This window comes from Artemia franciscana, chromosome 8 (assembly GCF_032884065.1).
Source record: "Artemia franciscana chromosome 8, ASM3288406v1, whole genome shotgun sequence".
Taxonomy (NCBI): domain Eukaryota; kingdom Metazoa; phylum Arthropoda; class Branchiopoda; order Anostraca; family Artemiidae; genus Artemia; species Artemia franciscana.
In genome coordinates, this window is record NC_088870.1 from 50,317,112 (window position 1) to 50,332,306 (window position 15,195).

At 34.1% G+C, this 15,195-nt stretch overlaps 1 protein-coding gene across 1 annotated transcript in view; it reads right to left on the minus strand.

The window, feature by feature from the left end:
* Positions 1-469: 469 nt before the first annotated feature.
* The window catches only part of LOC136030535 (carboxypeptidase B-like), a 29,000-nt gene continuing 14,274 nt past the window's right edge, over positions 470-15,195 (minus strand). The window contains exons 3-6 of the mRNA XM_065709579.1: positions 13,761-14,061; positions 10,319-10,577; positions 7,942-8,128; positions 470-726 (exon numbers count right to left, since the gene is read on the minus strand). Of these exons, the coding sequence (XP_065565651.1) occupies positions 560-726; positions 7,942-8,128; positions 10,319-10,577; positions 13,761-14,061 (914 nt within the window). The 3' untranslated portion in view covers positions 470-559. The remainder of the gene's footprint in view (positions 727-7,941; positions 8,129-10,318; positions 10,578-13,760; positions 14,062-15,195) is intronic.

The following is a 15,195-nucleotide window of genomic DNA, read 5'->3' on the forward strand; positions in this document are numbered from 1 at the left end:
TGGTTTTCTTTTGTTCCAATGAATTGGCAACTCAAAATAAAAATCTTTTAAAAATAAAATAAACAGTAAATAAGGACCGAGCATGTCTCGATAATAGCATCTCTTTTAATGGCACATCAAATCGAACTTCGGTAATTAGCCCCCATTCTATAGCTGAAGGCATCTAGTTAGATGAATGATTTTTTCCAAATATTCTCATGTAATTCTTTTGTTGGAGGGAGAGGCACTGAGGAACATTGCTTGTCGCCTAAAAATAATACACTAATTGTGGCTTTTGGTGAGTAAGAATCTAAAAATTTTGCCGCAAAAGTATATTTTCGGTTCAAAACATTGACACGTTTGCAATGACGAGAAAAAACAAATGAAATTTTGTTTCATGTCACGATGACAAAATAAAAACCCTGGTACTTTTTATAATAGCACAATTGGCAGTGATTGAAAAATCGAAGACACACAAAATGATGACAAATAGTTTTCGATGGACTGTTTAGTTCTAGTTAATGCCATAAAAATGTAAAATAATTTATTAGCTATATAATAAATAAATTACTGGCAAGTATTAAGCAGTTAGATGCGCCGAAACAGCCTTTAAGGCGGAAAATACTTCCCTTCCTGAAGTTTTTATATATTTAGCTGGAAGTATGAATCCATGTTTGCCTGTGTCTCGCAATTCAATTGTAAAACTGTAGGGAATGCCAATGGATTTTGCCCAGTCGTCAGAGCCACCTATGATAATTAAACAGACATTAAAGTGATCTTTACAATAACATACGTACATAATTTTCTATGCCAAGTTGTTAAGTTATGCAACTTAAGCATAATCTTTCACTGTCAAACAAGTTATTTCATACTAGGCTAACATAAAAATTGACTCGACCATCAAAATCATCGTCACAAATCTTCACAATAGTAATCAAAATATTCGAAGAATGAAACGTGAGATGGGGGTGGAGATTCAAGCTCTGATCAAGCATGAACGACTTTCTACGATTAATTTATTCTGGAAATTTTTTAACTGCTCATCCAGAAAATTATTTTGTTGCTGCTATAGTGACCTCTACAACGTAACAGTACTACGGAACGTAAATTTCTAAGTGAGCTCGGGTCTAGTTGGTGCTGCCTGGCTTACATACAAAATTCGCTCCTTAAGATTACGTAGCTTAGCATAAAGTCTTAAGTTATACCAGTGTCAAAGAGTATGAAAGAATCAGAAAGCACACTTTAAATTGCGTTTTAGTGTTACGTTCTCCCCTCCGCACTGGATTCTGCAAGGCCTATCCTACGTAAGACTTTATGTTAATGTGACCATAAGACGTAACAAACCATAAGAGCTTTGAATTTCAGTAAATTTCAATTTTCTACGTTTGAAACAGTTCGTGAAAACAAACAGTAAGTAAGGAGCTACTCGGTTAAATAGTAACCAAAATTTCAAAAAACGGGATTTCAATAATAACTGCATAAGAAAATGATTTTTAAAGTTGATTCCACATATATGAAGTTCATCAAGTTTAATGCTGCCCATCATAAGCTTGAAAATTTGAGTGTATTTTTGAAAAGGGAAGATAATATCTCTAAACAATCAAGTGGTTTGTTTGAAAATCACATCATCAGATTCAGCACATCAGCAAACTCTACTGTATAGGTTTAAAGCCCTAACTACAAAAATCTAGAATTTTGTAATTTTTACCAGAAGAAATAAATCAAAAGTTCTAGTGCCATTTTTAAGTGACTAAAAAGATTGGACGATGATTAGCTCCCTCCCCACACCTCTTTTTTGTCTAAAAACATCTAATCAAAATATTTAGATACTCAGTTGATTCAGCATAGTCAAAAGATCTAATAAATATACCTTTAGGGATGACATTTCCCACTATAGCATCTGGAGAAGGAACTGTAAGTAATGCAATTTGCCTATTGTTTACATATTGTATTTGCTATTGGCAACTGAACAGTATTTTTTGAGGATAAATTTTCTACAAGGGGAATTTCCACTGAGAGAATTTTCCGTAGAGAGCCAAGTTTAAGGGGGGAATTTTCGTGGGAAAGTTCAAACGACGGAGGGGGGGATTTCAGGCCATGATCTAAAAAATGGTCATAAAATAAAATTCAAAATCTATCTTTTTCAACTGAAAGTAAGGAATGTCATTACACCTTAAAAAGAACAGAAATTACTCCATATATTAGGGGAGCTGCCCTTTCCTCAGTTTTGATCTTTAGGCTAAAGTTCAACTTTGTGTCAAAATCCTTTAAGAAAGATTGCGAAAACCACACACAAGGGCCGTTAAATTTGAATGAGAAACGTTTTTAAAGAGCTTTAAGAGTTTAGCGTAACGAGAAAAAGTCAAAAAAAGGGACAGCACCCCTCCTATAAGGAATAATTTATGTCCGTTTAAGTTTTAATATTGCTCCTTACTTTCAGTTGACTACAAATGCCTTCCTTAGTTTAACTAAATGAAAAAAACAAGTTTTTTAACTGAAAGTAAAGAGCTAAAAACGAAAGTAAAAACGAACAGAAATTATTCCGTATATTAAAGGGGCTTTTCCCTCCTCAACACCCCGCTCTTTACGCTAAAGTTTGATTCTTTCTCTCAACTTTACTTTTTAAAACAGTAAAAAACTTTAGCGTAAAGAGCAGGGTGTTGAGGAAGGAAAAGCCCCTTTAATATACGGAGTAATTTCTGTTCGTTTTAAGTTTTAATGTTGCTCCTAACTTTTAGTTAAAAAACTTGTTTTTTCATTTAATTTCTGAACGTTTTTGAACTAATACATTTTTGATTTTTGCTGACCGCACATGAATAATTAAAACCAAATTTGCATATTAATTTATTTTTTTTTGCTAAATGGCTTTCTCTTAGCTTTTATCGGAAAATTTTGAGAAAAAAGGGGTGGTGGAGGAGGCCTTGTTGCCCTCCAGTCTTTTGGTTACTTAAAAGGCAACCAGAACTTTTAATTTTATACGAACGTTTTTATTAGTAGAAAATATACGTAACGTTACGAATTAACTTACGTAAGGAACTTCCATATTTGCATATTTTTATTACGTATACGAGGGATTTAAACCCCCTTGTTAATACCTCAATCTTTGCCCTAAGGCTTAAATTTTGTCCCAATTCTTTAAGAATGACCCCTGAATCACAAAGGCCGCAGAATAAATGGTTCAAGTTACTAGAAATACTCTAGCGTAAAGAGCGGGGTATTTAGGAGGAGATGAACCCCACATATGCTTAATAATTTTTTTTTTCGTTTTAAGTTTTAATGCCGCTCCTTAGTTTCACTTGAAAAAAAACTTTTCAATATCTATTTTTTAATTTTTTTGTTTTTGTTTTAAATAGTGTTAGAATATCCTGCACCCCCTTCATGGAAATTATCTTCTCCAATGACAAATTCCTCCATGGAAATATCCTCCCACGTAACCACCCTCCCCTCTACCCCCCTCCCAACCAAAAAATTCCGCTGAAAACGTCTGTACACCTCCCAATAACCATTACTATACCTAAGCAATGGTCAAATTTTGTAACTTGCAGCCCCTCCCCTTAGGCTGTGAGGGAGTGATTCGTCCCCAAACACATTGTTATTAGGTTTTTTGACTATGCTGAACAAAATGGCAATCTAAAAATTTTGATCTGTTGACTTTGGGAAAAAATGAGCTTGGGAGGGCGCCTGGCTACCACCAATTTTTTAGGTCACTTAAAAATGGCACTAGAAATTTTAATTTCCATTAGAATGAGCCCCCTCGCGAAATTATAGTACCACTGTGTCGATACGATTACCCCTGGGAAAAAAAAGGAAAATAAATAAACACTCACCCGTGATCGGTCTTCTGGCAAAGAATATGAAATTCCACATTTTTGTAGATAGGAGCTTGAAATTTCTACAGTAGGGTTCTCTGATACGCTAAATGCGATGGTGGGATTTTTTTTTAAGATTATATGAATTTAGGGGATGTTTCCCCCTATTTTCAAAAAAATAGGCAAATTTTCTCAGGCTCATAACTTTTGATGGGTAGGACCAAATTTGATTAAACTTATATATTTAAAATCATCAGAAAAATTCAATTCTTTTGATGTATCTATTAGTGTCAAAATTCTGTCTTTTAGGGTTTCGTTTACAATTGAGCCGGGTCACTCCTTACTACAGTTCGTTACCACGAACTGTTTGATACATTCATAAGATAAAAATGGATCTTCTTGATGAAAAAGTTATTGAATCTGTAGAGGCTATAAAGTATGTGGATATTTGAAAAGAAAAAATCTGATCAATTAAAGAGATTCTTACTAAAATTAAAGAGAACTAAAACAGAAGAAAATTTTTCCCCTACGAAAAAGGCAAGATATTGGGATAACATACTATTATCAACTAATTTTCATTTATCCCTTTTTTTGTTATCGAGTTTTTTTATTGTTTTTTTTATTTGCAATTGAAGTATGGATATATGGTAAAAGTAGGTTAAAAGCACGGGTAAAAGTCAAGTTTAGCTATGTTTCGCTATTATATATAAATTAAATTTGATATATGTTTACATAAATTATGCCAGTCAGTTCTAAGGTCAGTCCTATCTTACAACAACATAGAGGTCTAAAATTAAAACTAAAAGTCACTAATTAGAAAGGCAAAAGCTTCAATTATAATTAGACTCGGAATTACATTCTTTTTATCTGTTATAGGTCTATTCTAGAATCATAAGTTACATTCAAATATAATTTTTATAATACATTTTACTCTAAATTTGAAATTACTATCAGATTTTTCACTGCAGACTCTTTTTTAACCCGCTTAATATAACTATTTAGTGAATTTTGGGATTGTTAGTTATTGGGAGGTTTTAGTATTACTTTAACTATTTTTCATCAAATCACCGACTCATATATTGTCACATAAATTTTCGTACTTTTGTCATTTAAATTTGTTAAATTTTTTTACTATTTCGACCGCTTCCACATATTCAATTGCTTTTAAACTTTATCAATTTATACACTTTTAATGACAGTGTAATTATACAGCATTAAAATTCCCCCCTCCCCTTGTATACTCCCCATTGTATAAATAAAATAACATAAAGAAGTGACTAGGCAAAACAAGAACAGTAAGACAAACACTGACTTGATAGCGCAGCAGCATAAGCATTTTATCTTTGTCTATGCTAACTTAGAGTCTTAAGGAAGACTAAATAGTCAAAAATAATAAATATTGAGCCAAAACTTAAGCTTGTTTTCAAAGTGGACTATAGGTAGAAAATAAACTTTTTCGTGAAAATCTATGAGTAAAAGTTAAAACAAGGATTAGGGTTTACCTAACCTCGTCTTCTCAACTTATTGTCCTCAACTCTCTAACTTTGTTATGGGTAAATCAATTTTATATCTCTCTTAGGTAAAGTTCAATCTGTTTTGCATCCCTTCTTTTCACTTATATTCACAGATTCTCTCTCGAAAAAGAATCATTTTTCTAATTTTTAGTTCATTTTAAAATTATGTTTTTTCAAACAATTTTTTTTTGATAATTTGGGTGATTTGGACAAGAAAAAAATCCAAATTATTAAAAAAAAACACAAAAAAAGAAATGCTGTATTTATACTGAAGTGAATAAGTTATCTGATCTCTCCCAACAAGCTCTAGGAAAATTATGTTTCTATCCCGCTTTCTATAGCTATATTAAAAGAAATGTTGAGATGGCTTGGACATATCTCAAAATGGAAAGCAGGTCATCCTAAAATTTGCCGGGAGGAAGTTGTATTATAGAATTTAAATAAAATTGAAACTTCATGGGATTGAAAAGCCAATCTGTGAATGGATTGGGATGAAGGACGAGCTTGTAGAGCTGTCTTAACTTCAGGGAGCTTGGTTCAAGAGTGAGTTGTTAATAGGAGTTCATTTCTGTAAACAACTGTGGTGAGTTGTGTTTATTTCTGTACGTTGATGTTTAAAAGTTTATTTCCTGAAACATCAGTTGACGAATCTATGTTCGCTAGAATGTTTCAGTTTAGTATACAAATTGTATTTGGGACCATTCATAAAATGTCCGAATATCATTTTAGGAATTATCACCTTCTGAGCCTATGTTCGATATTATATTCAGATATTCTTCAACAATCCTGCATCTTTCAATTTTTCCTGGTTCGACTCTCGTGTAACCCAAAATTCCCCCCCCCCCGTAAAATATTTCTTTGCAGGTGCCTGTATCGCTGACTGTTCAAAATAATGAAAAAAAAATAGTAAGACTCACAGTTGTAGTAAAATTGCAAAAATAACTGACCATTTATGATTATAGTTTTTTTTGGCCTTTTATGGTTAGGGTTTATATTACAAATGTAGCAGTGTACAGTTTCCTTGTTTAAAAAGATTCTAGAAAGCTAAAAAAACCTTGTTTATATTTACAATATACACTGTTAAGACTATTTATAATTGTATTTAAAAAGCTTTTCGTGTTTCAAGTTGTATGTACTAACTTTTGTCTGTACGACAGTGTTTTGCTGCAGTGTTGCAGTATCATACCTTTTCCCGTTACTGAAGGTTTAAATCTCTATAGAGCAACCCTTATAGATCTAAATTTATTTTCTGTAAGAAATCTAGAGCTCGTACAAAATCCTACTATAAGAAATCAAGGAATCTGTGGGAGAAAATCTTGAGTATGTCCAGCGTGACGACATCACAAGACGCGTATATAGATCACAAGTCTGTAGCCAGGATTTTTGTTCAGGGGGGTTATTTTCACAGCCGAGGAGTACAAAAAAAAATTAAAAATGAATTGAAAGTTTGTTACAATGCGTTATTATTGCGTTTTACGAGTCGATTTTTTTAGGGGGGAAGGGTTCCAACTCCCTAGACCTCACCCCTTAAGATACAGCCTTGGTAGAAGCTCTGATGACATCAAAGATTGATAGGTGGGCAGCGCAAATGAAGAATATGGTGGATGATTGCTTACTACCAGAGCTATGAAATTATAGACTAGGTTTTTTTTTTAAGGAAAGGAAGTTACATTTTGTGTCAGAAAGAGGCTATGGAGGCTGGATGCTGAATTATGGCATACAAAAGCCATTAGAACCCTCACAGTCAAACCCTCGATCTACTAACAAAGACCAAAGAGGAGTGAGAGAAGAACTGTATTTTCAGGGTGAGAAGAAGTTAATATTTATTATTTAAAAGAAGAAGTTAATATTTATCATTTGCCTTAGATCTGAAAGGTTACCACTTGCTGAAAGAACAAAATATTTAGGGGGGCTCTGCAAGTCACTGCTCCTTGTTTCTGTCCCATTTGCGGGAATTAGAAAGATTTGATTGTGAGGATAAATTGTGAATTATTAGATCTAAGGAAAGAAATTTTTGGGCTAGAGATTAGGAGAATGAGGAAATAGTAAATTTACTGTGTAGGTAAGATGTAAAAGGTATAAAGAGACTTGAAAAGTTCTTGACTTTGGGTATGAGGCATAGAGAAAGGTTGTTAGAATATTAAAGATGAAGTACCGGGTTAATTAGGCTAGGTTATATCACCGTGGCAGTTTGTCTTTACATGGAAGAGTCTCTGTTTTTGCATTTGTTTTGGTGAACCCGACCCTTGGGCTTTAGCAGTAATAAATTCTATCCTATTCTACAAATAGTCTAGTGGTTACTTTATACATATAAGGGTTGTAAACAGTTTTGAACAAGGGATGAAAGGATTATTATCTTGAAAATATTTCAAAAATCTCAATGATATTTTGGAGCCTCTGTTGAGCTCTATAAAACTTTATATTCCTTGAAAAAAATTCTTGTTCTAAAGCTTTGTATCCTTTAGGAAAAAATTCAAGAGGAATCCTATTTTTGAACTTAGAATTCGCTGTGAGGCAACTAACCGTCATGCCTGTGGTCTGGAAAAATTACTTTAGAAGTATGATTTTCAAAAAAACCTTAAACATTAGAAATCGTTCTTTTTTTCACTATGCATACTTCGTCGTAGTATAAGCCTTACCAGCAGCAGGATAGAGCAGATCAGCTGAGTTTCCAACGGTAAATTTAGACCCTCCTTCTTTTTTAATTGCATCAGCCATTAAATCTGCTAACTCTTTCATTTCATTGTAATCTTCTGGACGTTTATTATTTCTGTAGCCCCATGGAATGAGAATATATTGACCATAACTGTGAAAGGTCAGGTATACCTGAAACATAAAAAAATTGAAGAGTTCTTAACGATATGTTAGTTTTTGAGGTTTTCTTCCTGCCAAAAGGAAACCTAGACCTTTTTCAAAATCCCTCCCACCATCCTCAATTGATACCTTAATATTTTTATGATGACACTTCGGTGAGTTTAAAAAGTAGACTATATACTTGATCTGTTTTAATTGTTTGGTTATTCAACAGAATCTAGCCCCCATTCCCCCAGAAAATTATTGCAAACTTGACTGTCACAGAAGTTATTCCCAAACATATACTAATCAAGTGCAACACTTTCGTTTCATTTCTCGAGTTTTCTTGCGCTTTGTGCACTCAGCCAAAATAAAATTAATAGACATCTCAATCAACCATACACATTATGTGATCAGAAGTAATGGGGTTGTGCTACAAGCTTTATTTAAATATTCGATATATCTATATATATATATATATTTTCTTTCCTTCTAACTACTTCTTGAAAAGGGTTTTTGACACTAAATTCAAATTGGATCTGGTGCGTTTTTTTCTTGAAATCTAATGTGCAGAAATAACCGTACTGGGATGCCCACTTAATTAGATAATCTGTCTTGGCTTTTATCTACAATTGGCCATGACTTTGACTTTTCTCACAACTATTCCCTTTTTTTTAATTCAAACAACGGCAATCAAAGGGGTCAAATTAACCTTGACTGGGATGCCCACTTAATTGGATAATCTGTCTTGGCTTTTTTCTACAATTGGCCATGACTTTGACTTTTCTCACAACTATTCCCTTTTTTTTAATACTTTCCCATTGACTCAGTAGTTAAATATGTCTACACAGCAAACTCAAGTTTTAACTTCCAGTTTCAAAGAGTTAAATCTACTTCAAAGGATGTAAAAGTATATAGTAATCATGGCCGCTGAAGTGTTTTCAAGGACAGCTTCTCTGACAATATAGTTTTTTTTGTAAATATCTTTCGTCTCTTATGGAAGCTCTTCGGCATTAATACCGTCTAGATGAGTCACAATTGTTCTTAGACTCCTTTAAAGACCGTTAGAAGGATGTGCTGCAATATATTGACAATAAACTTCCATCAATAGCTGTAGCACCAATTACTAACATAGTACACACATATTACATTTTGCAAGCACATATTACCGCTGCCGAAAACTTAAAGGCGGTGGGTGCAGAAAAACATATTCTACGGCTTGTTTTTTTCTTCAAGGCCGCTGTTAGTGTGTTTGTATACTTTTCCCATGAGATTTTGACTTGGGAAGGACAGGGCAATGGATTTTACAGACTGGCTGGTCTTTTTTAACTGACTGATTTGGGTGATATTACTGTTAAAATTCTTTTCACCGAGTGGCGTCACCCAGTGGTAAATTCAACTACCCAGTGGTGTCAGTTGCCAAAAGTTTTTCTAGGGAGGAGGATAGAGCAATAGATATTACCGACTGGCTGGTCTTTTTTAACTGATTGATTTAGGTGATTTTCATGTTAAAATTATTTTTACCCAGTGGCGTCACCCAGTGGCAAATTCAGCCACTCAGTGGTGTCAGTAGTCAAAAGTTTTTAAGGAGGAGGATAGAGCAATGGATGTTACCAACTGGCTGGTCTTTTTTAATTGATTGATTTAGGTGATATTACTGTTAAAATGATTTTCACTCAGTGGTAAATTCAACCACCCAGTTGCGTCAGTAGCCAAAAGTTTTTTTTCAGGGGGGGATAGATCGGCAACGGATTTTGTAGACTGGTTGTTATTTTTTAACTGAATGATTTGGGTGATATTACTGTTAAAATGACTTAATTTTTTGTCTTTACAGACTGACACTGTTCTTTTTTCTTTTTTTTCATTGATTTTACGTTATACACTTCCATCAGCCCATTTACCCAAATAAAAAAAATGAGCCTGTTAAGAAGTGGCACTTGGCGCCACTATGTTACAGATTGAATTTTTTTGCTGAAAAATGGGAGGGGGTCTGAATAAGCGGACACCCTTACATCCCCCTCTTCTCAGTTTAAAACTGGTAGAAAAGGATTGAACCAAAAAAAAGCTATTTGAGTTTTGTGATGACCTTTGACAATTAAAGTAGTAGAGCTTAGAGAGGAACGATATTAATAAAGCCTTAAAAATGGCATAGTTGGCCTTTTCTTATGGACCAGTATTGAAGTTTTGATAATTAAAAAAGTAGGGAAATAAATGTTAACACACCTTCAGAGTAGAACTAATATCTTCTATAAATTTGGCCATAGCAGCAGTTTCGGGTTCTGAAAACGCCTTTTCTCCTCTATAGATTTCGCTGCAAGGCTCATTGCTCGTACCCAGTCCACCCCATTCATAACCAAAGTTTCGATTGGGATCTGCACCACGACATCGAATCGAGGATTTCTTCGAACGAGTTTTTCTCCAAAGTCGATTCTCTGAGAACGTAAATTCGTAACCATCAGGGTTTACTACCGGTAAGAAATACCTAGAGGATCATTCAAACAATATAATAAAGAATAGAAAAACAGGTAATTTAGACAAACAATGGGTTAATTTTATCTAACACTTAACTACATCAAAATATTCTTACTAAGAAATATGTACTAAGAAATGTATTTGAGCTAAGTATTAAAAGTATTAAGTAGCTTCAATTGCTTGAATACTCAATAGAAAACATTAAAAGCAAGCCCATGTCCAATCATAGAATCATTTGCTAAATCAAGTCATTTCTTGGAATGTAGTTCAAACGCAACTTGCAACATGTTATGTTTTTTATTTGGGATGACTATAGTGTTTTATACTTGCTTCTTCCAAAGTTCTTGTTTACTTAATGATGATTGATGCAAATTATTGAGGGTTTAAGTCACAAAAATACTTATGTTGAACGGTTATGAAAGGTTTTGAGCGTTATATAACAGTGCTGAACAAGTCATGTTGAACGAAGATGGAGTTACACGCACAACCTTAAGAAGCTCAAAGCTGCTGTAGATAAGCAAATTATTCCCAACCTTTATCTAAGTTCCACAAAAATGGTAGCTCTTCAGTTGAGCATCGCACTGGCTTACAAAATCAAAAAAGCTTTGGATCAGTTCAGCTCAGTGCAAATCCATGATTTTTTGGCTAGACTTTTAATACCTGATGCCTTATACATCATGACGAATTTTTCATTCCATATCAATAATAGTAGATAAAGCAAAAGCTTCGTTTGTGCGCCATCTACCAGCATTTGCTTCTATCTTCTGCGTTTACGTATCAAAGTTACAAAAATACTAAACTACCGTTGTCTATAATAGTGGTAATTTATTCTGGTAATCTGTAATAGTAATTTATACTGACCTTTATTCTGACTAACTACTATTTGAACTAAAGAATGATGAGGAAAAAGAACGTACAATAGGAGAAAAGCTTACATAGGGTCTAGCCCAAGTTTACAATCTTTAACGATTAAACGTCAAAGTTGTAACTGAACTTTCATAAAGATATTGGTAATGAAATAAAATATCAAAAAATGACAAATTCCGCTCAAATCAGTTATGCCATACCACTTTGTACAAATGAGTGCATACAAATTTCTTCAACCTCTCTCTCAACTATAATCAATTATGGTTTCTGAGATAGAACAAAGAGAATAGTTTTGGTTTTCATTTGGCTGTCAGTAAAGCTCTCACTAGAGCCTCCTTTTGCTTTCGATAATTAGCTCCCTGGATGATTTATTCACTTAAATTTACGCTTAACGAATTTTATCATAAGAAATCACTCGTTTTAGAATTAAAACCACTAAAATTCACTACCCAATAAAAATCACTAGGCAATAGAAAAACCGCTAGAAAAAAGTGATAAATCACTGGGAGTAGCAACCCTGGTTGTGTGCTGATTGTTTTTAACAGGGCTTAAAATCAAATAGGGCGTAAGCCAACGTTTCAGTTCCTAGGTATATTTACAGGGACAGCACACTGAGAAATATTAATGAAAAATTAAAGTGTTAAAACACAGTGCGTAAATTTTTAATATTATCATCTTATCTCTTCCCCATTGTGAAGGGAATACACCAAGGGATTCTTACTTCTCCGTTATGGTTTAATAATAGTATTATTATGCCGCACGAACCAGTCCAGTCAACATATATTTTTAGAAGTTTTGAGTGTGCCAATTAATATTACTCTCGGATCTCATGACCCAAATCAATCTTCATTGCATACCAGACTAACATAAATGTTTCTTCATTGCTAGTTTTGTCGTTATTGATTATATAGTTTTGTTCATGTTGTCGAGTCTTGTTTTTCACCCTTTTTTTCTTCTTTTTTTCTACTCTATTTGCGACATTTTGTGTGTTTTGTAATGGGTAATAAAATAATTATAACAGTAATAATATAACCTAAAAGCCCTTTTGACAATTTAGATACACATAGTACCTTTTGATTCAATTACACATCCCCTTCAATTTTCCCAGAAAAATAAAACTTAATATCCTATTTTGTTTACGAGACATTGTATCTATGACATTCCGATAACCTAGATGCACTTAAACCCTTTTGAAATAGTTTAATACTAGTAGCATTATTAGAGTTTCAGCCCAATACCACCAGCCGTTCCTGAGATATTCCTGACGCATTCTTTTGACAACTAGCCACCACATGGTGCTTTTGATTTAATTTTATAGCAGCAAAAACTTTCCTTGAAAATTTTACTTTATACCCTATTTTAGTCTTAAGATACCATTTTGACAACCAAGATGTACTTAAACTATTTTGATTTAGTTTAGCAATAACACTAGTAGTTGTAACAATAGTAGCAAAAGTGGTAGTGACATTTTTAGCCCTGAAAATTTTATCTTAATGCTCTAAGTCATTCCTCAGATACTGACGATACGTCTTTTTAACAACTTGCATGGATATAGTATATTTTACTTTAGTTCGAAACCGCCATTTCCATTCCCTTCATTCCAGATGCTAAGGGTCTTAATACCCTTAGCATCTGGATTAGTAGCAGTGGTAATAGCAGTAATAGTAGAAAGAGTGGGAGAAGTGATATTAATAGCAATAATAGTTGCAGTAGCGGTATTCAAATAGTGCCTTTCTGGTTAGTTCAGTATCTCCCTCAACATTCCTTAAAAACTTGACTTTATTGCTCTTGGTTTTAGTAATATTGGCACTAGTTCAGTTCAATCCGGTTCACTTCAATTCACTTTTACTTACACTCAAAAAACAACGTTCAACTAAACTGCTAGTGCCCAAAAAAGGCAAAAAAAAGCACTTGCGACTGCGTAGGTAAATTTAACATACTTTCTTACTATTGATAAATAAATACAAAGAGATAAAAAAAATACGATAAAAGACTACCGATATAATAATAATTTCGACTCATAATAATAATAATAACTTCGGAAGACGCCCATAGTTTCAATCTCAACAAAATTAGAGAAGAAAAATTCAATCAGATAAAATATTTGGTATTTCTTGGCTCATGTTTGTAAGAAAACACATAAAAATTTACTCCAGGAGGAAGAGCGAGAAGATAAAAATTAAAAAATGAAAAGAGGATTTTGCAGGGAACACAAAAGTTACAAGGAAAATCTTCATATTTATAATAAGTCTCAGTTAATGATTAAATATAGGCTCAAAGAACACACGAAAATTAATCTACTCAAAGGTCAGCTCAGCAAACTTACCAGTCAAAATTTTGGATCAGTTCTGGATGGTCTTCGTAGTTTTCAACCAGCTCTCTCATTGCATACGTAACAGAAGCAGGGGATATCCACTCTCTAGCATGGATGCCTGCATCGATCCAAATTCCTGGCTTTGTCCGGGCTCCTTTCTTTGAAGAAACTTTAAGGACAAGAATTTTTCGTCCTTCACTAGATTTCCCTATGTTTATTACTTCACAGATATCAGACTTGTATCCAGCAAGATAATTCATGTATCCATAAATATCTTTAATACGGTGATAGCGCTCCCAGCTCATACCGTGACCTAGAAAAATTTGAATCAAAGTTTCAAAATATTAAGAAATACCTTAATCGACCTTCTCCAAATTTAAATATACAGTTAGGCTGGATGTTTAGCAATATATATATATATATATATATATATATATATATATATATATATATATATATATATATATATATATATATATATATATATATATATATATATATATACTAGCTGTTGGGGTGGCGCTTCGCGCCACCCCAACACCTAGTTGGTGGGGCGCTTCGCGCCCCCCCCAAGCCCCCCCGCGCGCGTAAGTCGTTACGCGCCATATTAGTTACGCGCCATTGTAGTTGTGTCCCTGTGTCCCACCTGTGAATAGAGATAGATATAAATATATGTTTTTAACTACGTAAAACATGCGAATATACAACATTCTTCGCTGTCCCATTGTCTGTGCATATAAATATATTGTCAGGTTTACTGACTCTTGAACATGCAACATATAATTGTCCATGGGAAAAACAATCCGTATTCAGATCTATACCTCATTATTCTAATGATGTGTCCCTGTGTCCCGGTCTTCATTTATATTCCCTGTGTCCCGGTCGTCATTTGTGTCCCGCTGTCCCAGTTTGTAATTTCTCTTTGAGTGTCCCGGTCGTCATTTATATTCCCTGTGTCCCGGTCGTCATTTGTGTCCCGGTGTCCCGGTCTGTAATTTCTATTCGAACAATCCCTGTGTCCCGGTCGTCATTTATATATCCCGCCTGTGCCCCCGGCGTCCCCGTTGTAGTTGTGTCCCTGTGTCCCGGTCGTCATTTATATTCCCTGTGTCCCGGTCGTGATTTGTGTCCGGGTGTCCCAGTCTGTAATTTCTCTTTGAGGTTCCCGGTCGTCACTTATATTCCCTCTTTCTCGGTCGTCATTTGTGTCCCGGTCTGTAATTTCTCTTTGAGTGTTTTTTCTTTTTAGTTTTTTTTTAGTTTTTTACCTTTTTTTCTTTTTTCAGTTTTCTTTTTCTTCTTTATTTTTCAGCGTCACTATGACGAACCTTTGTTTTTTTAACTTAAATCTGGTAGGCATTGATAACCTTATCCAAGTCAAAATCCGAAACCCAATCATCATCGCTATCATTTTCAGTTTTGATATGTTTTGACTCTCGCTGTCCAG